The 23,490-nt window shown below is 37.8% G+C and overlaps 1 protein-coding gene and 1 long non-coding RNA gene across 2 annotated transcripts; one reads left to right on the top strand and one right to left on the bottom strand.

The window, feature by feature from the left end:
* Positions 1-293: 293 nt before the first annotated feature.
* On the bottom strand, positions 294-22,363 carry LOC105492665 (TNF alpha induced protein 6). The gene is made up of 6 exons (XM_011759906.2): positions 22,181-22,363; positions 16,550-16,687; positions 14,400-14,561; positions 10,700-10,928; positions 7,566-7,606; positions 294-1,834 (listed from the first exon to the last, which is right to left on the bottom strand). The coding sequence occupies exons 1-6, from the start codon at positions 22,272-22,274 to the stop codon at positions 1,665-1,667; spliced, it is 834 nt and encodes a 277-aa protein (XP_011758208.1). The 5' UTR covers positions 22,275-22,363; the 3' UTR covers positions 294-1,664.
* Positions 1,843-10,754, top strand: LOC139357112 (uncharacterized). Its single transcript, XR_011609773.1, has 3 exons — positions 1,843-2,010; positions 8,648-8,713; positions 10,618-10,754. It is a non-coding gene; the product is annotated as an uncharacterized lncRNA (long non-coding RNA).
* Positions 22,364-23,490: the final 1,127 nt, after the last annotated feature.

Here is a 23,490-nt window from a genome sequence, read left to right as displayed (position 1 = left end):
GGAAGAAACTGCAGACACATCTGAACATCTGAAGGAACAGACTGTGGACACACCATCTTTAAGAACTGTTTCACACTCACCGTGAGCATCCGCGGCTTCGTTTTTGAAGTCTGCGAGACCAAGAACCCATGAATTCCAGACACAAAAGTACTCAGCATTCCAAAGTGTCATAGTTTGGTATATCATCTGAGCCCCACCACCCCTCATATGCAGAGTAACACCTAAAATGGTGAAGTGACAACACAAAAATAAAATGTAGACGAATACACGTCATATCTTATCATAGGAATTTTTATTCTCTTAAATAAAAGTTACAGGAGGTCACTGGTTTGGACTTAGTTTCTGCACCAGGCCTAAAAGACCAAACCGAAATGGAGTCACTCATGCTAAAGTTTCACACCATCAACCCAAAATTAGTTGTTTATCTGACCTTCCAAGAAACCAGGAGACACAGAAAGATAATAGCCAAACCCTCAAACAGACCAGTTTTTGCTGGCATAATAAGGAAGTTGCCTCTGCTTTAACCTTTATAAGAAAAGTAACTTTGAAACAATCAGTCTGCTTTTTGTTTTCTGTTTCTGCTGTCCTCATCTCTTTTATATCAATAAAACCAGCCTCCTCTGTTCAGCTCATCAGAATACTTTCTATTTTAAAAATGAGGTGCCTGATTCTAGAATTGCAAATGAAAGCCAATTAAGATCTTTAAAACTAAATTTGTTGTCATTTTGTCTTTTGACAGTCCTAAACATATGCGAAAAGAGACCTCAGAAAATCAAGTATAACAGCAAATAAATTTTAACATTTGATATATTTTAAAAAACCATAAAAGTAAAAGACAAACTATAAACTAAAAATTAAATTGCAGCATATATGCCAAACATGGACATATATAATAATTTCTTACAAATCAATAGCGAATATTATACCAGTTTTTAAAAATAGTGAAAAGCATGGAAAAATAATTCACACACAAAAAAATATGTATATATAACCATCAACCTCATGAATAAAGAAATGCAAATTCAAACTACAGTGAGGCCTCATTTTTGCCTATCAAAACAGAAAATTTTATTTTAATTAACCTTTGATTCAGTAATTCTATTTCCAGGTCCTTGTCTTAAAGAATTAGAGAGGTGCACAAATATGTGTGTTCAAGGATATTTATTGCAACAACATTTATGAAAGCAACCTGAAATTCCAACAATGGAGATACGCTTAAATAATGTATAAAACATTCATCTCAATAGAGTATTTTACAGCTGTTTAAAATATTGTTTTTGTAGACTAATCAATGATTTCAGAAAATGTTTATAAAGTTCAAGATTTAAAAAGTATGATATAAAACTGTACATAAAGCAGGATTCCAAAATTTCAAATACAAATACATATAGGTACATATATACATATACCACAAATAGAAAAATGACTGAAAGAAAAAAATATGAAAATGTTAACGCTTGTTATTTCTATGTAGTGGGATTATGAGAGGTTTCATTTTTTCGTTTAAAGTTTCCTGTATTTTCCAATTTTCCCTAAATTATGTATTGCTTTCACATTTAGAAAAATAATAAATAAATGTTAATAATAATGTAACAGTGAGATCAAAGGAGTTTCAAAATATTCCAACATAAACACTGTGTTTTGATCATCCTTTTTGTTTTTTTTTATAAGTGACTAAATCTTCCAGCTAAAAAGTTTTTATTTCCAGTAGAAGTAGTACTTGTGTTTTTTCCTTGACTCGATTTGGATACAGGATCCACTGCAACATATTTGATTTGGAAACCTCCAGCTGTCACTGAAGCATCACTTAGAAACTTCAAGGTCATGACATTTCCTGTTGGGGGGAAGGAGACAAAAGAACAAAGATGTTACTCTCCTTTGATTTGGCTGACAATTCAAAGACTCTTCATTCTCATAGGAGAATATAAGAATTCATAAACAAGATTCCCAGAATTCAGAGGTCGATTCTCAAGCTGAAGAGTCTGTGGCTGCACTGCTGCAGGGAGCAGGGTAAGAGACGTTTGTATTTTTTTCTTCGGTCCTCCAATCTGTCCTACAGGAAATTTTGTCTATTGCATTTATTTATTTATTTTTGAATGAGACGGAGTCTCTCTCACTCTGTCGCCCAGGCTAGAGTGCCGTGGCGCAATCTCGGCTCACCTCAACCTCCGCCTCCTAGCTCAAGCGATTCTCCTGCCTCAGCCTCCCGAGTAGCTGGGATTACAGGCACGTGCCACCACAACTGGCTGATTTTTTGTATTTTTACTAGAGACGGGGTTTCACCATGTTGGCCAGGCTGGTCTCGAACTCCCAACCTCAGGTGATCTGCCCACCTCAGCCTCCCAAAGTGCTGGGATTACAGGTGTGAGCCACCGAGTTGGCCTCTCTATTGTATTTAAAAGGTACTCTTGGGCCGGGCCTGGTAGGTCGCACCTATAATCCCAGTACTTTGGGAGGTCAAGGTGGGCAGATCACCTGAGGTCGAGAGTTCAAGACCAGCCTGACCAAAATGGGGAAACCTCGTCTCTACTAAAAATACAAAAAATCAGCCAGGCGTGGTGGCGTGTGCCTGTAATCCCAGCTACTCGGGAGGCTGAGGCAGGAGAATCACTTGAACCGGGAGGGAGAGGTTGCAGTGAGCCGAGATCGTGCCATTGCACTCTAACCTAGGCAACAAGAGCAAAACTCCATCTCAAAAAAAAAAAAAATAAATAAAAGATACTCTTCATAGAAGGAACATCCACTGAATTACAGGAGAATGGCAGGCAGGTCAAACCAGTGATGGGTGGATGAGTTATTTACTAAATGATGTCACAGCAACAAGTTTCACATTTCTAAGAAACGAAGCTAGACTCCTACTTTGCACAGAGTACCTAAACACATTTTACCGTCATATAAAGACCAAAATGTGCTAAATAAGGAGGAAAAACTTTATTATATAACATAAAATATAGGAATATTTATATCTTTTTCAGGAGGCAAAGGACTTCTTTTTGTTTGTTTTTGGAGACAGGATCTCACTACGTTGCCCAGACTGGTCTCAAGCTCCTGTGCTCAAGTGATCCTCCTACTCCAGTTTCCCAAAATGTTGGAGTCACAGGCATGAGCTGCAAATATATATAAACAAAAGCAGAGTATATACATTCCTAATGCGTGCTTTTATCTATTAACTCATTTAACCCCCAAAACAACACTGTGAGGTGAGGGGGATACTTTTTAAATATTCATTTTAAAGATAAGAAACTGAGGCACAGAGTGACTAAGTAGCTTGCCCAAAGCCACAGAACTAAATGGTAGAGTCAGGTTTGAGCACAGGCAGTCTGGTTTCCAAGTTCATGCTCTGATTCTCAGACTGCTGTTTTCCCATATTTGGAAGATTTGCCTAAATATATATTAAAAATTTTTGCATGAGACAGACTGAGAGAAAATAGGGTTAATATCTCTAATATACAAAGGACTGCTAGAAATAAAAAAGAGAAAGACAAAAGTGCCAAAGAAGAATAGGCAAGAAATTTATTCTTTGAACACCTAAGAATAGGTATTCAAAGGGATGTTCAAAGGGAAAACAGACATTTAAAAATGTGTTCAAAAACACTACCAAAAATTCAACTTAGATTATTAATGATACTTTTTTGCTCTTCTATTGTGAGAGAATTCAGAGAATATTCAGCTGGTTAAAATGCAAATTGGTTAAGTATGAGTTGACAGGCCTTATTAAAAAAAAAAAAAAGAAAATGTACATTGGGAGTCAGCCAGGCAAGTTGGTTTACTCCTGTAATCCCAGCACTTTGGGAGGCTGAGGCAGGAGGACAGCTTGAATTCAGGACTTCAGGACCAGCGTAGGCAACACAGCAAGACCCCATCTCTACTAAAAATACAAAAATTAGCCTTGTGCGGGAAAATCACTTGAGCGTAGGAGTTTGAGGCTGTAGTGAGCCATGATAGCGCCCTTGCATTCCAGCCTGGGTGACAGAATGAGACCCTGTCTCAAAAAAAAAAAAAAAAAAAAAAAAAAAAAGAAAGAAAAAGAAATGCAAATTGGCACTGTAGGAATCTATTTTTTTTTTTTTAAAGTAGCATTACTGAGTAAAGACAGGTTTTAAAATGTTCATTGAAATGTTGAATAACAAAAGAAAAAAATCAGAATAAAACACCTCAGAATGTTAAATATTAGTACATGACAAATTATGGTATATCCATACAGTGACCTATTAGGCAGTCAGGAAAAAGAATTTGAATGATCTAAATATCATACTCTGACTTGGAAATATGTCCATAGTATCCATGTATATAATGTTTGTATACTAGAAAAACATCTGGAAGGATGGTCAGTACAGAGTTATCAAATGCCTTTCTGGGATGGAGAGGTGAGGAGAGTAGGCACATGCTTACTTTTATATATCTTGTTAATGTGGTAGGATTATGGACAATTTCAGGTTCTTTTTTTTTTTTTTTTTTTTTGAGACAGGATGTCACTCTGTCTTCTAGGCTGGAGAGCAGTGGCATGATCACAGCTCACTACAGCCTTGACCTCCCTGGATTCAGGTGATCCTCCTACCTCAGCCTCCTGAGTAGCTGGGACTACAGGTACACATCAAGATGCCTGGCTAACTTTGTATTTTTAAAGTTTTTTTGAAAGGGAATCTTACTCTGTTGCCCAGGCTAGAGTGCAGTGGAGCCATCTCAGCTAACTACAATCTCTGCCTCTCAGGTTCAAGCGATTTTCCTGCCTCAGCCTCCTGAGTAACAGGGATTACAGGCACTTGCCACCACACCTGGCTAATTTTTTGTGTTTTTAGTAGAGATGGGGTTTTACCATATTGGCCAGGCTGTCTTGAACTCCTGACCTTAATTGATCCACCTGCCTCAGCCTCCCGAAGTGCTAGGATTACAGGTGTGAGCCACTGTGCCTGCCGACTTTTGTATTTTTTTGTGGAGACAGAGTTGCATCATGTTGCCCAGACTGGCCTTAAACTCCTGAGGCTCAAGCAATCCTCTCACCTTGGCCTCCCACAGTGCTAGGATTACAGGCATGAACTACCATGCTTGGCCGATGTCTTTATTTTCTATTTTTGTTTTGTAATCTATACCCCAGGTTGAGTAAGCATATATTTAAAAAGAAATAGTATTGTGCTTGATAGGATTTTTTTTTTTTTTGAGATGGGGTCTCACTGTGTTGCCCAGGCTGGAGTACAGTGGCACCATCTTGGCTCACTGCAACCTCTGCCTCCCGAGTTCAAGTGATTCTCCTGCCTCAGCCTCCCACGTAGCTGGAACTACAGGCTCCTGCTACCACGCCCGGCTAATTTTTTGCATTTTTAGTAGAGACGGGGTTTCACCGTGTTAGCCAGGATGGTCTCGATCTCCCGACCTGGTGATCCACCCACCTCAGCCTCCCAAAGTGCTGGGATTACAGGCGTGAGCCACTGTGCCAGGCCTATGCTTGACAGGATTTTATGTTAACTTTATCTTATATCTTCTTTTTCTTTTTTTTTTTTTTGAGATGGAGTCTCGCTCTGCCACCCAGGCTAGAGTGCAGTGGTGTGATCTTGGCTCACTGCAACCTCCACCTCCTGGGTTCACGCCATTCTCGGCTCAGCTTCCCGAGTAGCTGGGACCACAGGTGCCCGCCACCAGGCCCAGCTAATTTTTTGTGTTTTTAGTAGAGATGGGGTTTCACCGTGTTAGCCAGGATGGTCTCGATCTCCTGACCTCGTGATCCACCTGCCTCGGCCTCCCAAGTGCTGGGATTACAGGCGTCAGCCGCCACCACGCCCGGCCTATACCTTCTTTTTCTATTACTTTGTATCAGTGTCCTCTTCCTGATTTTTTGCCAAATCTTTGGCTCTTTTGTTTAACTGTATTCTTTTCTGTTTCTTGATTTGTTTCTCTTTGAATGAGAAATTGTGTGGGTTTTTTTTTTTTCCCCAGTTTCTTGAAGTTATGCCAATAAAACCCCACCACTGATTTGATTACGTTTGGAGTAAGTTGTCTATTTTAGAGAAAAAAGGAAAATGTAAAATTTTAGACTTTTTTTTTTTGAGACAGAGTTTTGCTCTTGCTGCCCAGGCTGGAGTGCAATGGCGCGATCTCGGCTCACTGCAACCTCTGCCTCCCGGGTTCAAGCAATTCTCCTGCCTCAGCCTCCCGAGTAGCTGGGATTATAGGCATGCGCCTCCACGCCTGGCTAATTTTGTATTTCTATTAGAGACATGGTTTCTCCATGTTGGTCAGGCTGGTCTTGAGCTCCTGACCTCAGGTGATCCGCCTGCCTCCGCCTCCCAAAGTGCTGGGATTACAGTCGTGAGCCACCGTGCCCAGCCTAGACTTCTTTTTAACTTCTTTGTTTAATAGGATTCTCATCCCCCAACTACCTCCTACAGCAATAAGATGTTTTCTTTCAACTGTCTGTTAATATAAAATATATTTTCAAAAAAGGAATGAGAGATAAGTAAATGGTTTAATTTAATAGGTTATCTTTCTTAAGGGAGTTTGTAACAGAATAATGAACTAGCAAGGTTTAAGCATTAATCATTCAATAACAGAGCAGGAAGTTCCATCTCTTACAGCTATGACGAATAAATTAGAATTGAGTCACTGAAAGGCTGGGGTGTGGGAGTAAGTTAACTAGTAGTATCTGAGTACTCAGAAATTGCAACTCAGTGTAGTTTTATTGTTTATAGTTGCAGAAGTATTGTGATAGTTTTATGACTTGGGAAAAAATAGAATACATAAAAATGCCAGCTGCTGGTGCTGGTGATGGAAATAAAATATTGAATACATGTAAGAAAGAACTTTTTAGGCAGAAAATAGCAGTATGGGATAAATTAAAGAGTGATATTGCATATTAAGATAAATTTATGCGACTACAGGGCATTTCTTGAGGTATATTTCTTGGAATAAAGTCACCGAAAATAATGGGGGGGCAATATTTGGAAAGCACTGCCTATTATATCTGATCTTTTCAGATTTACTATGCATGATTAGCATATTAAAAGATCCCTGCTGTCTTCCAGTAAAGAAATCTGTTTGATATTGTTTAACCCAATGTTTTCCAAATTTATTTGACCTTAGAGCCCTCTTCTCATGTAACATCTATTTAAATCTCACAGAACTTTGTTATTTGAAACATTCTCTGGAGAATACTGTACTAAGATAAAAATGTAATGAATATGATGTAAGATTGTTTTAGTGACAAAGATTTTTAATGACTTTATAAATTACTTCAACCCTTTGTCAATGAAAAATTTCAGCTATTTCATTAGCACATTTATGGAAATCATAAACTACAGCAATATTTGTGGATTTGCAGATTCAAGACTCTCAGACGCATTACATTTTCTGCAAAGAACAAGAGTCTATACATTTTTTAGTGCAGGCAGTTGGCATAAATTGTTAAGTAATTTTTTTTTTCTTTTTGTAAGATAGCAAGCTGCATCTGGTCTTGGTTCTTTCAACTTTAAAAAGTGAATAATAACTGCTATTTACTATTTTACAGTGTCCCTTCACTTTCAGGGACACTAAAAAAACAAATCATAGTTTTGGTCCTCAATTTAGAACCTTACCTGTACTGATGATGTCATCTGGAAGCTCATCTCCACAGTATCTGAAAAGGAATTTTTAGAAAAGAGATGTCACACAAATGAATATTATACAGCTAGTAAAGGGGCTCTTACCAATAATTAAGCCTCTAAGTAATAGCTCATTGTTCCATAATTTTTGAAATTTCTATTGTTATTTTACCTGGATTTGTAAGGGAGAATAGGAGTTAAAGTTTGTTATTTGAAATAATCTTCTTACAATATTTATGAGATTTTATTTTATTTTATTTAGATGGAGTCTTGCTCTGTCGCTCAGGCTGGAGTGCAGTGGTGCAGTCTCGGCTCACTGCAACTTCTTCCTCCTGGGTTCAAGCGATTCTCCTGCCTCAGCCTCCTGAGTAACTGAGATTACAGGTATGCACCACCAAACCTGGCTAATTTTTGTGCTTTTAGTAAAGATGGGGTTTCACCATGTTGGCCAGGCTCATCTTCAACTCCTGACTTCAGGTGATCCTCCCACCTCAGCCTCTCAAAGTATTGGGATTACAGGCATGAGCCACCGCACCCAGCCAATGAGATTTTAAAGGAAAGATATGTAGCATTTTTACTTTGTGTAACTAGAAAATTTTGCGCAGTAAGTAATTTGAATCTACTTGGAAAAATTAAAATTTTATTTCTTTTTTTTGAGACGGAGTCTTGGTCTGTAGCCCAGGCTGGAGTACAATGGTACCATCTTGGCTCACTGCAACCTCTGCCTCCTGGGTTAAAGTGATTCTCCTGCCTCAGCCTCCCGAGTATCTGAGATTACAGGCACCCACCACCATGCCCGGCTAATTTTTTGTATTTTTAGTAGAGATGGGGTTTCTCCATGTTGGCCAGCGTGGTCTCAAACTCCCGACCTCAGGTGATCCGCCCTCCTCGGCCTCCCAAAGTGCTAGGATTACAGGCATAAGCCACTGTGTCCGGCCTTAAAAATTTATTTCTAATTAATTTTATAAAGTTTTCTTCACAGTTATAGAAGAATGGGCATATGGTTGGTGATATTAATATTTTGAATTCTAGGATAGACAGATTTAAATCTGGAAAAATTATTTTGAACCTTATAGGTATAAAAGGATTTGATTTTTATCTGAATCATGACTTGAAAGGAACCCTCTTACACGTATAAAAAGGTAAGAGTTTTATAGGTTTCTAAATATGTAATTTATTCAAGAGGAAAAGTCTAAATTTACCTGAAAGGTAAATTATATAATATAAATTCAAAAAATAAATTAGTCTGTTCAAACCTCCTAAAAACAGTAGTTTATAATTTTATATAAGATAGGATCTTGCTGTATTGCCCAGGCTGAAATACAGTGTTTATTCATAGGCCCCTTCCCACTTCTCAACACGGGAGTTTTAATCTGCTTGTTTCTGACCTGGGCAGGTTCATCCCTTCTTAGGCAACCTGGTGGTCCCCTACTCCTGAGAGGTCATCATATTGATGCTGCTCTTAGTGTGGACACCCCATCAACATAGTTCACTCTAACCCAGAACTACTGGGCTCAAGTGCTCCTCCTGCCTCAGCTTTCAAAGTAGCTGGGACCACAGGTATGCCCACCTGGACTTTGTTCTTAATTCCCCCAACTCTACTTTGTGTCTTCATCAAACTATTTTTATAAACTATCTTTTCTCTACAGCAGTAGTCTGTCAGCTAAAGAAGGAAATGAGGCCGGGTGCGGTGGCTCACGCCTGTAATCCCAGCACTTTGGGAGGCCGAGGCGGGTGGATCACCTAAAGTCAGGAGTTTGAGACCAACCTGGCCAACATGATGAAACCCCACCTCTACTAAAAATACAAAAATTAGCCAGGCATGGTGGTAGGTGCCTGTAATCCCAGCTACTCGGGAGGCTGGGGCAGAATTACTGGAACTCGGGAGGCAGAGGTTGCAGTGAGCCAAGATTGTGCCACTGCTCTCCAGCCTGCTGACAGAGTGAGACTCCGTCTCAAAAAAAAAAAAAAAAAAAAAAAAGTAGAAAGAAGAAAACAAAACGAAAAATACTTTCCCTTCAAAAAGTATTCATTTTTGCAAGAAATACCTTTGGTTTTCTTTGTATTTAAGTTACACGTTCAAAATCGACATAAAAAGCGATTGAGTCTGTCATTTTTAAATTGTCCCCACTACCATTTTTTTCCCGTTAAATTACTATCATGTATAATAGAGAATTGAAAACTGATAGTCTATTGATAATTGGTAGTCTAAAATATGGGTTATTAGGTGGGGACCTGAGTATATAAAATACCTAATTGTACACTCTTTAATTTTGCAATATATCATAAGATACGCAAAATTCAAAGTAGATTAAAGATTTGGAATGTGAAGAAAAAGGTTGTGTTCTAGCATGCTGAAAAGCCACAGGAAAATATTAAAGAGAGAAAGGGTTAAACTTTGCTTATTTACCTTATATCCATAATACTTAGCACAATGCTTTGTAGGAATAAGAAAGGCAACAATTACTGAATTTATAATCTTTTTTTTTTTTTTTTTAAGACAGAGTCTCGCTCTGTCACCTAGGCTGGAGTGCAGTGGTGCAATCTTGGCTCACTGCAACCTCCACCTCCCGGGTTCAAGTGATTCTCCTGCCTCAGCCTCCTGAGTAGCTGGGATTACAGGCGCCCACCACCATGCCCCGCTAATTTTTGTATTTTTAGTAAAAACAGGGTTTTGCCATGTTGGCCGGGCTGGTCTCGAACTCCTGACCTCAGGTGATCCGCCCACCTTGGCCTCCCAAAGTGATGTGGATTACAGGCGTGAGCCACCATGCCTGGCCCTATAATCATTTTTAAGGTTGTAAGCAATTAGAACTTAAAAACATGAACAATTTTTGCAACTCACATATCTTTCTTCCTTCTATTGTTAGTCAGATCTTGAGGTATTTATAAAATAGACTAACTAGTTCTTACAACTTAGCCATAATCAAAAGGCAGCTCTCACTACTTTAATAAGTATGTTGTAGCGGCCAGCTAAGAAAAATCTTTGTTGAAAAATGATATGGTGCTTTAGGAGAGTAGAACTATTCCAAAATCAATATTATAGGGGCGGTGGAGGAAAAATTAAAGAAGCATCGAACAAAATACTGGACATTCATTTAACTTCCTGTTTGGGGACCTACACGTACCTTCCCACGAAGCCATGGACATCATCGTAACTGTCATATATTTCAACATAATCAGCCAAGCAACCTGGATCATCTTCAAGGTCAAAATCTAAAAAACTCAGGTGAATATGCTGACCATACTTGAGTCTAATGTGCCAGTAGCAGATTTGGTTATCTTCGTACTCATTTGGGAAGCCTGGAGATTTAAAAATTCCCTTTGAATCTGTAAAGACGCCGCCACACTCCTTTGCTGAAATGAGAAGAAAAAAAACGTAAAAACCCCAAAGAATTAGGAAAAACATTATCCCTATTAAAAGTGACATTTCTTAGCAATCTATTACTTTTTATGAAATATTAAATGTCTTAGTATACAGCATCTATGGTATATTATGTATGCTTTTAGCTAAAGAATAAATGTATTTTTTCATCAATAGTTACTAAATTCTCTAAAATGAATATGGACTCTTTGTGAATTTATTTTTCTTTTTATATTTTGAGACAAGATCTCGCTCTGTCACCCAGGCTGGAGTGCAGTGACCCAATCATAGCTCATTGCAGCTTTGAACTCCTTGGCTCAAGCGATCCTCCCACTTCAGCCTCCTAAGCAGCTGGGATGACAGGCATGTGCCATTTCTACAAAAAAAAAATTTTTTTTTTTTGTAGAAATGGGTCTTGCTATGTTGCCCATGCTGGTATTGAACTCCTGACCTCAAGTGATCCTCCTGCCTCTGCCTCTGAAAGTGCTGAGATTATAGACATGAGCCACTGTGCCCAGCCATGAATTTTTAAAAAGTAAATATAGTAAGAAAAAAATGGCTAGGTGCAGTGATGCTCACCCTTAGTCCCAGCTAATTGGGAGGCTGAGGCAGAAGAATCCCATGAGCCTAGGAGTTTGAGGCCAACCTGGGCAACATAGTGAGACTCTGTCTCTAAAAAAATAAAAATAAAAATAAATTTTAAAATTAAAACAATTGAAATGTAATTAATTTTTGCTTTATTTTATCTTTTAAGGCATAACATGACAAGTATTTTGTGCACACACCTGTTTTTTGTTGTTGTTTTTTGAAATGGAGTTTCGCTCTGTCACCCAGGCTGGAGTGCAGTGGCACAATCTCCTCTCACTGTAGCCTCTGTAATTGTTCAAGCAATTCTTATGCCTCAGCCTTCTGAGTAACTGGGATTACAGGCATGAGCCACCATGTCTGGCTAATTTTTGTATTTTTAGTGGAGATAGGGTCTTGCCATGTTGGCCAGGTTGGTCTCGAACTCCTGACCTCTAGTGATCGACCCACCTCAGCTTCCCAAAGTGCTGGGATTACAGGCATGAGCCATGGTGCCCGGCTTATGTCTATGTATTTTGACAAATATATATACATTTATATTACAAATAGCCCTATCAAGATGGTAGGGACTTTGCCGTGTGGTGTCACCATATGTCTTCGGGGCCACAAGCACTTAGAATAATGGATCCCGTAAATTCTGTTTGGAAAATCATTATGCAATTTCATGATCGCAGGAGACTTTAAAGTCACTCTAATCCACTTAAAAGGAATAATTTATAATTATTCTGTATACTGCCTTTACTGATTTTAAACTAATACCCTAATCCTAATATTTTAGGATTTGATGGAGTTATTCAGGTTTGTTTTTTCCAAGTCATTCATCATTTAACAGATTTCAATGTTATAACTTGTCATAAGAAAAGCAAACACATGTAAAACAAAACAAAAACGCTACATCAGAATCAATGGTTTGCAATATGACCTAGAGGGAAAGCTAGGAAGAAGCCCTGGTTAATTTTAATTCCATATAAAGTAAGTGTCTAATGTCTAGAAAGAGGTGCTCCCCAGCCTTTCTATGATCCTGTTCTGCTCATCCAATCTTTGTTGTATATATTAATAAATTAGAAAAAATTCAAATCTTGAACTAATTTGGCTGCCTATTTGCTGTATTTATTTAGATCTACATTTTACATTACATCTAGTTACTGCCTCATCTATTATTTGGAATATCAGCTCTAACTTGGTGACATTGATTAATCAATAATGATTGCTTGATTTTTCTGAAGCCATTATTTTTTTTTCATTCCAGTGATGTTTCAGTGAGCTGTTCCCCTAGTGCTAGTTCAGGCAGTCAAGTCTCCTTCAAGTTAACCACATCCTAAATAGTCAGCATACCACCAAATCCAAAAGTGAGCTAAATGCACTGAGAATTGGGTAAAAACAAATCTCCCAGGATTCTGTACACATGTTCCCAGAGTGTATTCAGCCTCTCTCAGAAAAGAAAGCAACTTATAATAATTTATAATTTAGGATTATATTCTTATGAAAGGGCAATGCAATACTGAAAGGACCGTTTCATTGGCACTTCTTCAATGACTCTAGAGTTTAATCTACGGAAATTATCCAATAGAAGCTCAGAGATCCTAAAGTTTATCAAGTGAAGGAAGAATCAGAGAATATATTTGAAAAGAATAGTTACTCTTGAGAGTAAAAGAAGAGTGGTCTGCATAAATATATTTAAGAAAATGTAAGAGAGGGAGGGAGGGAGGAAAGGAAGATACGTATTATTGACATAACTAAATATAGCACTAAATTAGTACTGTATAGTATAGGACTAAATAAGCTTAAAGCATGTCAAAGTGACTTGAAAGTTAAAGTTACATAAATGCACTGTTAACTATTCCTATTTTGTCTCAGTTAAGACTAGTTGTAGATGTAGGCAAAAATCTTTCTACCTGGACTACACGTAATTTTGAGATATAGGTTAGTTACAGACATGAGAAACTGTTCTCCAAATGTTAATATCATTAAATAATAGATTTTATAAGAATACACTAGAACCTCACTATGTAATTCTCCTACTGTGTTATGGAATTTCTTATAGGGTAAATCCAAATGGGACATGTCTGAGGATGTTTATGATCCTAAATGCCAGGAAGACTTTGTGACATACTGTAATATTTTGTAACATTGTCCTGGGGGAAATATATCCAAAAAGAACAGCCTACTTTTTCTCCAAGAACATGCCCTAAGAATAATTCTTTATAGTAATTATGAGTTAAATTTTCTCATTATTTCCTAGTTGTAAGCAACCATGGAAAAAATATGAATAAAAATATACTGTATAATGATAACTAGTATATACAGTATATGACTGTTAAACCATAGAATTAGAGTTGCTTAGTTTAGAAGTACTAGCATATATACACAAAAAGAAATTAGGGAAAGAATTTGTTTACTTTGTCTCCTTTTCCCCCTTGTATCGAAAGGACAATTTTGAATAGTTAACATTTGGTAGCATCACTTCATTGTTTTAGCTAATTCACTGCGACAAGTTTTTAATCTGCTTTTTATTTTCTTTTTCTTTATGGCTGGCATGTTACCTGGCACAGAGAAGATCTGAATTCTCAGTCCCATCTGCCTAATCATTATTGACTCCTGATTTGGCGTTACTTAATCTCTAAGTTTCAATTTCCTGATTTCTAAAATATAACAACAGCTCCTTGAAGAATTATTGTGAATATTAAGTTAGAGTGTAGATGAAGGAACATAACTCAAGGTCTGGTATAGTATAAGCACTTTATGAATTATAGTTATTAGTAGTAATTATTATTACCAAATTCAATGATTTCTGGAAAAAGTAGCCATTTCTTTTTTAACAACCTCTTAGCAGCATGGAACTGTTTTTGCAAAACATAAAATTATTATTTTTAATGTACCATGTGGGTTGTAGCAATAGGCATCCCATCTTTCACTCCTATTGAGACGGACTCCATAATCAATAATGCCAGTTTTTCCAAATCCACAGTTGGGCCCTGGCTTCACAATGGGGTATCCAACTCTGCCCTTAGCCATCCATCCAGCAGCACAGACGTGAAATCCTGCAAGAAGAAAAAGAGTTACGGACTAAACTGCTAAACTGTCTTGGCCAAGCAAAAGTCATCTTAGCAAAGATAGCCACTTCTAACAATAAGTTTCTTAACTGCTCAAATCCAGTTCATGTAAAAGGGAGAAAATTGTTTCCTTAATTAGACAAAGTGTGAATACACATGAAATATAACCTCTGATTTCTACTAGAAAACTACCTCTTACTTGAAAAAAATGCAAATAGACTACAAATTATTGTGGGTATGAAACTAATCCAAGTTCAGAGCTGGCTGCTTTTCACAAATGACTTATCGAATGCCATGAGATAATTTCTGAAATTATCAATTTTGAAAAACATATTTTCAAGTGGTAATTTAATTTCTATTTCAGGGTCAATTAAGATATTTTTAATATCTTATTTATTTATTTTTTGAGACGGAATGTCACTCTGTCACCCAGACTGGAGTGCAGTGGCACAATCTCGGCTCACTCCAACCTCCGCCTCCTGGGTTCAAGCAATTCTCCTGCCTCAGCCTCCTGAATAGCTGGGGTTACAGGCATGTGCCACCATGCCCAGCTAATTTTTTTATTTTTAGTAGAGATGGGGTTTCTCCATGTTGGCCAGGCTGGTCTCGAGCCCCTGACCTCAGGTGATCTGCCCACCTCGGCCTCCCAAAGTGCTAGAATTACAGGTGTGAACCACCACGCCTGGCCTATTTATTTATTTAAGACATGGTCTTGCTCTGTCATCCAGGGTAGAGTGCAGTGGCATGAACACAGCTCACTGCAGCCTCTACCTCCTGGGCTCAAGAAATCCTCCCACCTCAGCCTTTAGAGTGGCCATGACCACAGGTGTACATCACCACACCTGGCTAATTTAAAAAATTTTTTTTTTAGAGATGATGTTTCGCTATGTTGCCTAGGCTGGTCTTGAATTCAAGCAGTCCTCCTGCCTCAGCCTTCCGAAGTGCTGGGATTACAGGTGTGAACCACTGCACCCTACCAGATATTAGTAATGTTTTAAAAGATTTGAATAAAGATAAATTCTCTCATATATTTCAAACAAAGGCTCAGCCCTGTTTCCCTTGCTCAGCCTCAGAGGCTGTTTTAGTGTCTGTCAGTGCCACCCAAGATCAATTTTACTAGAGGTCCAGGATGGACAGTAAAGACTATGGGCTTTGTCTCTACCATTTTGGTTACTTTGCCCCATGCCACTCCGTGATTATAGACCAGCAGTCATCTTGGGAGGCTATGGGGCATTTGAGAAAACACTGTTTTTTGTTTTTCTTGAGTAATGTATCAACTTTGCTGGACGTTATCCAGTCAGCAAAGGAGTTCTGAATGGGAGTGGTCCATTGTCCCCAAAGGCCAAAAGAGATGGTAGCAATCCACTTTTGTATAAAGAAGCATATAACACTAGTTGATTACTGGAATTTTCACCAGGTCTTCTGATACCATCTTCCCAGTTTCTTTCTGCTTCTATCTCACGACCTGCCTGTTCTTTTCCTTATAGCTTTTGATCCTGAAGTACAAATACATTCTCCCACTTAATGTAAAACAACTGGGGAAAAAAGCCACTAAATTCAATATTTCTTCTCCCAAGTAAATTTGCTTGTAAGACTCAATATAGTACTATAGCATCATTTAACAACCTTCATACTCAGAAGTCAAAGAGATAGAACAATACTAAAAATGAAAACAACGGCATTGAAATTAATGAGAAATTTAAATGATATTGAAGTAATGAGGTTTTCATTTTCTTTTGACTTTTATCTTATTAGATCACACTGGGTTAAGACCCCACATAAGTTGCTGGAACACTAGAAACTTTCTGCCAACTCTAGTCAGGTGGATAGGAGAAGTCAGAGAGCGGAGATGTCCTAGGGGCTTAGTGATATATCAGAAGGGGGTTGGAGAAAGAAGTCTTACTAGGGTTTAGGAAAGATGGATTTTTTTTCCTCTACGGATGAAAAAGAAGAAAAATAATTGTGAAATTAGTTACCAATTTTTCTGGCTGCCTCTAGCTGCTTGTAAGTTGCGAGATGGCCGCCTTCAAATTCACACACCGCCTTAGCTTCTGCATAGGTGAGCTTGTATTTGCCAGACCGTGATTCTCTGTGGTACACACCTGCTGCTCGTTCTGTAAAATCAGATGATGTCGTAAAAGCACTGTTATTCCTTCTTACGAAACAGGGGAAATTCTGTGGCCTCAGCTGGAAGATTACAACAGTTACCGTTCCTGCCAAAGAGCTTTCTGTGTTGGCTGCCTTGGGTAGCTAAGTTTTCACTGTTAGGAAGCTTTGGGGAAAAATATGAATGAGGGGGAATTTTAGGGGAATTTGCGGCCATAAACAGAAACTTGAGGCTAAATTATGTTTTTGATCTGATAGCCTGAAATACAGTTTTTATTTATTTTTTATTTTTATTTTGTGAGATGGAGTCTCACTCTGTTGCCCAGGCTGGTACGATTTGTGCTCCCTGCAATCTCTGCCTCTTGGGTTCAAGCAATTCTCCTGCCTCAGCCTCCTGAGTAGCTGGGATTACAGGCATGTACCACCACAACCGGCTAATTTTTGTATTTTTAGTAGAGACGAGGCTTCACCATGTTGGCCAGGCTAGTTTCGAACTCCTGACCTCAAGTGATCCACCTGCCTGAGCCTCCCAAAGTGTTAGGATTACAGGTGTGAGACACCGCACCCAGCCTAAAATAAAGTTTTTAATACAACATTGTATTGCGACACTATCCACAGGTGATAAAGTTTTGGTTTTCTTTTGGATTTAAGCTATATAAAAACTTGCCAAGGTAAGCAATGGGGGAAAAAAAAGGTGAAGGCAAAAGAAACCAGTGAAGATGGATCCATTATGTAGGCTCACAGTGATGGAGAAAAATAAGCTAAAATATCCAATTGAGAGGAATGACTAATTGACTAATGCAATATAATTAAGAATTTAGGCCGGGCGTGGTGGCTCGTGCCTGTAATCCCAGCACTTTGGAAGGCCGAGGCAGGCGAATCACGAGGTCAGGAGATGGAGACCATCCTGGCTAACATGGTGAAACCCTGTCTCTACTAAAAATACAAAAAATTAGCCGGGCGAGGTGGCGGGCGCCTGTAGTCCCAGCTACTCAGGAGGCTGAGGCAGGAGAATGGCGTGAACCCGGCAGGCAGAGCTTGCAGTGAGCAGAGATTGTACCACTGCACTCCAGCCTGGGCAACAGAGCGAGACTCTGTCTCAAAAAAAATAATAATAATAATTTAGTAAAACAAATAAAAACTGAGGAAAGATCTGAAGGGATCCAAAGCAAATACTGAATTAGGGAAAAGAAAAACAGATTCAAACACAGCAGAGAAAAAACTGGACACACCTAACTACCAGTTAAAGCCTCAATTTTTTAATCTGATTTGTCTTTTTTAGTTCACATATTTTTCCCAACATATTTTAGGCAGTGTTAAGTCATACATGAGTTGTCTTCCAATAGATCACTGTTTAAATGGATTGTTTTGAGTTTGGAGTGCCTTCTACCATAGAAACAATGTGAAAAGATTCCCAGGACAATAGTCATAACATTAGCTCTGTAGTTAGCTCTAATAGTTCTATGTAGTCTGACATTATGGTTAAGTCTCTGTATCCTGACCTGTGCAATCAGCCACCCTTAGGACTATTTTCATTGAGGACATACATATTTCTTGGCACCAAGAAATGAATCCAGGGGAATTAGAAATATAATTCTTTGTTTTCCACCCCAAACTGAAGTTGAGATTGCCATAGTTCAATAACAGAGGGTGCTTGTTTTTCTGAACTCTAAGGATCTTGCTCTTATACATTACATAGTAACTCTGTTACACACAGAGGACCTTAGTCAATCTGATGCTGGAGGTCAGAGAATACCGGGACCATCAGTCAGTTGTTTCTCCAATGAAAGGTACCTGCTGCCCGGTGTCCTTCATGTGGCAAAGCCTCATTAAACTTTCGCTAGTTTTCAATTTAGTTACTTTGAGCATTATACCACGGGGTATTTTGCTAGGTGCTGTGGGTCAGGTTCTATCCTCAAGGAACTTGGACACTAGTGAGTATTCTGAATTTCTTTATCTTGAAATACAGGAACACCAAAGCTTTTGGTAGATGCAGGAGGCGTGTTTAACTTACTTATGTATTATAATTTTGATTGTTGTTAATCATTAAAAATGTTAAAAATTATATTTTGTAAGTATACAGATTAAAAGACCTGTATTTGAAAACAAATTTTGTAGAAATTAATGTATACAAAGTTTTCTCAAACTGATTTTCTTTATATTTTATTTCAAAATTAAAATGTGATGCTTACAGAAAAAATTAATGGAGATTTGGCCAGGCGTGGTGGCTCATGCCTGTAGTTCCAGCACTTTGGGAGGCTGAGGCGGGTGGATCACTTGAGGTCAGAAGTTCCAGACCAGCCTGGCCAACATGGTGAAACCCCGTCTCTATTAAAAATACAAAAAATTAGCCGGCTGCGGTGGTGCACGCCTGTAGTCCCAGCTACTCAGAAGGCTGAGGCAGGAGAATTGCTTGAACCAGGGAAGCAGAGTTGCAGCAAGCAGAGATCATGCCACAACACCCCAGCCTGGGCGACAGAGCAAGACTCTGTTTCAAAAAACAAAACAAAATAAAACAAAAGAATTAACAGTTTTAAAAAATAATAATTTTAAGTTTTCCTCCCAGTAAATTTTCATCTTTTAAAAATCTTTTATTTCAGATTCAAGGGGTACATGTGAAGGTTTGTTACATAGGTAAACTCATGTCACAGTGGTTTGTTGCACAGATTATTTCATCACTCAGGAATTAAACCCAGTACCTCTGTTCCTCTCCCTTCTCTCACCCTAAGTAATTTTTCTTAAACTTTTGGTACCTACTGAAACTTGTCTAGTAATAACCTAATAACAGAATTAGCAAAAAATTTTTATGTTATAATTTTTGATTTAATTTATTAAATATTAATATTCCACATTGTTCCTCTAACAGCACCAAACTTCCCGGTATGTTGCCATATGAACAAATAGAGAACTCTTGGAGTATGTACCTGACAATTTTAAATACGGTGTTTTATTAAAAATATTTCTCAATTCAGAATTTTGAGCTATTGAGATGGACTTTTGTACAATGGATCCCAATTTTACCTTTCAGAAGAAATAATATTTTATTAATTTATCTAGTCAATAGTCATTTATTAAAACTGAAAATTTGTTTAATAACTGTTTTCTCTTTTTAGTGAGTGGTGGCAGTAGAAATGGACTTTGGTTCCACTGCTGTTTCTACCACGGAGTTGTATAACCAGATGAGCCTCAGTTTCCTCATTTGTCAAATAGGAATAATGATAGCTTCTGGGCCATAGGAGGAGCTCAAGATATGTTACTTTTCCTTTGTTTTTTTTTTTTGCTTTGAGATAAAGTCTCACTCTGTCACCCAGGCTGGAGTGCAGTGGTGAGGTCACGGCTCACTGCAACATCTGCCTCTTGGGCTCATGTGATCGTCCCACTTCAGCCTCCTGAGTAGCTGGGACTACAGGCATGCACCACCACACGCAGTTAATTGTATTTTTTTTTATAGAGACAGAGTTTCTCTGTGTTGCCCAGGCTGGTCTTTTTAATTCCTGGGCTCAAGCAATCTGCCCACCTCAGCCTCCCACAGTGCTATGATTACAAGTGTGAACCACCGCATCCCGCCTTCCTTTCCCTTCTTTTTCAGATTCAACAATAAAAATAATTGCTTATCTGTGCATTTATTATTCTCATGATCCATGTAAAATGATTGTAATTTCTTGTCCTTAACTGTTGTTTGTTTTTGTTTTGTTTAAAGTACTATTTTTAAAATTAGATAATACCAGAGTTAAAATAAGCCGTAGGGATCCTTTACTTCAACCTTATCATTTTACCAGATTGGAACCATAACCTAGAGAATTTAAAGTAAACTTGTCCAACTTGCGGCCTGCCAGGACGGCTTTGAATGTGGCCTAACACAAATTTGTAAACTTTCTTAAAACATTATGAGTTGCCCAAGACAATTCTTCTTCTTCCAATGTGGCCCAGGGAAGGCAAAAGATGGGACACCCTAGATTTAAAGTGTCCTGTTCTCGATAGTTGCTAACAGATGTATCCCTTCTAATCCAACTATCTTTCCTTCCTAAGTGGTTTCTAATATTATATTGATCCAACCAACTATAAACTGTGCTAGGATGGCTGGTCAATAATTTGCCCCAGATTGAAGCAATTTGCAATTATCCTGACCCTCAGATTTGTAGCATACATTAATAGACATTTGAATTTGCTTCTCTCTACCTCTGGAGCAGAACATCTATTGTCTAGGTTTATATTTTTGTAACATACAATGACACTTTAAAAGACAACTCTAAATTACTTGATTATTAGAGGGTTTGATAACATTTCAAAGTTTATCTGCCTGGATTTAATTACTGGCTTCACGACATTTAAAAAAAAATCCTGGCGAATATGAGCATATTTCCTACATTTGACTGTATACAAAAAAAATAAAGAGATGGGCTCATTCCTCTACTAAATGTCAGATCCTGTCTTGGCCAAATGGATCATAATGAAATTAGTTCACTGGCTGAAGCTGAAAAAAATAGGTGGCAAGGCTGTGCATTACAAATTAGGCTTTTTAATGAAATCCGCATGGTTGTAGTTATTACCAGAGAGAAACATGCTGAAAGGGAAAATATTCTACAACTGTGCTGTTTAGCACGCATAAAATCAAAATCTAGGTTAATTTCACCTTCTCTTTATTTCTTTTTTCTAGGCAAGAATCTATGCATTTTTCCCCAAGAAATTCCATTTATTTTTACTGTTAAACACAATAATGAACATAGAGCAATATCAATTTGTATCATGAGAATTAAAGCATTGTTTAGCATACTGTAACATAAGGGGTGTTTTGGATTTTCTGCATTTTCCTTTTTTGATCTATTGTTTATCTTCACTGTTTGGCCTATGTCATTCCTTACATTTAACAAAACAAAATAACAAAAGAAACTTTCCTTGTCTAACAAAAGGGTCAGAAAAGTATTTATATGGATAGTACAAACAGAAAGAATCAAAGTGGTAAGAATGCATTCAGAAGGAGAAACATTTTTCACTTTTTTCTGTATTGCCAGCTGGCTTGGTCAAAATAGTCAAAATGTTTGAAAAAACTAAGATATAGACTATAGCTCAGAGTACATGAAGCAATTATTATAAAATTTTTGTATACTCCAATTTACCTGTTATGATTCTGAAATCTGATTGCAAATGCATTGACAAAAACAAAAGACTATATTGGTGTTTCTAGTTGGTTAAAGAAATACTCCTCTGTGCTACTACATCTGCTTTGAAAAGTTTAAAAGTGTATTTTCATACTGAATATAAATATTAACTGCTATTTTCTACTGAACAGTTTACTTTATAAAATGCTATTTTTACTTTTCAGAGGACAAGAACACTTAAGGAAAAAAAAGCATATGTATTCCAAAGGCTATCTTTCCTAAGCATTTTCTTTGAGAACATCAGCCTTGTACAGAATAGAAAAAGTTACTGCTTTAATTTCCTTCTCCATGATTTAAAGAATTGACATTCTCAACAAGAAGCTCATGAGTGAAGTTTCTTACCAAGCCATATGGAGTTATGAAAAATTCCATCCTTGAATCCCCATCCTTGAGCCTCTTCCCATAGCAAGAGAAATAAGTAAATTAAGATGATCATATCGTCAGTTGTAGCGAAGTAACAGCCTGTTAGGGGCTGCTCACAATAAATTCTCAGAGCAGCGGCTGAAATGTGACTGAAACATCTGGTTTCCACATCTTTTAAATAGTTTTTTTTCAACCGTGAGGTCAGCAAGTACTCTCCAATGGCATTTTCCGCTGTGGAGTTACACAATTATCTCAGTGTCTCAAGCAAATCCTCTGACTCATTTGCATTGGCAACCTAAACTAAGGAGATAGAATGATCATCTATGTTTTAAAATTAACTTACTAAGAACGGAGTTCATTTATTGTTAGTCACAAACAGTTTTCTGTTAGAAAGTTTGCGTAACTTGATGCAGATTTAGCACTGATTAAAAGAAAGTCAAACTTCAGTAGGAATTTCAAGATAAATCCTAAATATCTTATTTGCAGTGTCAATTATGGGATATGGGGTTAAATACTAATCTTTTATTGGTAATGTTGGACTGGCTTTTCCTAAACATTGTCAAGCCCATATAAAAAATTTAAAACAAAAAGTGTACACAGTTTGGAGAATCCTAATTTTTCTCCAATGATATATGACTTCCTTATTCTCTGTCTGCTTTCTTCCAGGGTGGGGTCTGTTGCAGTCTTTGGTTTGTTATGGTCATCAGTTAAATAAATGCATCAGCTCCCAGAAAAATAGTTCAATTTCAGAGCATCAGGACGTTCCAGCAGCTTTGGGATGTCCTGTTATAACAGGCCTGTTTTCGCAGGCCACAAATTCTTGAAGGGTTGGGAGAAAGGTGGGTAGACTAATAAAGTTAATAACAATTTGTCCCTAGCTTCCCAAGACCACTCTAACTTTGAAGAAGATGATCAAAATAATAGATAATAATTATTACAGTAAGTCATCATGTCTTCAAATATACCAAACTTTCCTCTTCCTTTATGTAGAATCCTTGGGTAACATATCTGATAATACTCCCACTACCACTGATGCTAATGGCATTTCCTGTTATTCATTGATAGCCATTTATTGGCAACTTTTGATTTTTTTACAAAATTCGTTATTTTTTGGAACTTAGATTCTCTACTTTCGGTCCCAAATTGTTTCCCATTCACTCCTATTATAGCATTCACTTCTCCTATGCTTTCTTAGTCCCTCCAATGACGTTGGAGTTCTTTGAAAAAGCCAACTTGCTAGACGTGCTCTGGTCTGGAGTTAGCTTTGAATCCCTTAGACGTCTTTGCTT

This window comes from Macaca nemestrina, chromosome 11 (genome assembly GCF_043159975.1).
Source record: "Macaca nemestrina isolate mMacNem1 chromosome 11, mMacNem.hap1, whole genome shotgun sequence".
Lineage (NCBI taxonomy): Eukaryota > Metazoa > Chordata > Mammalia > Primates > Cercopithecidae > Macaca > Macaca nemestrina.
Note: the sequence above shows the minus strand (reverse complement) of the source record. Positions and strands in the feature narration are given on the sequence as shown.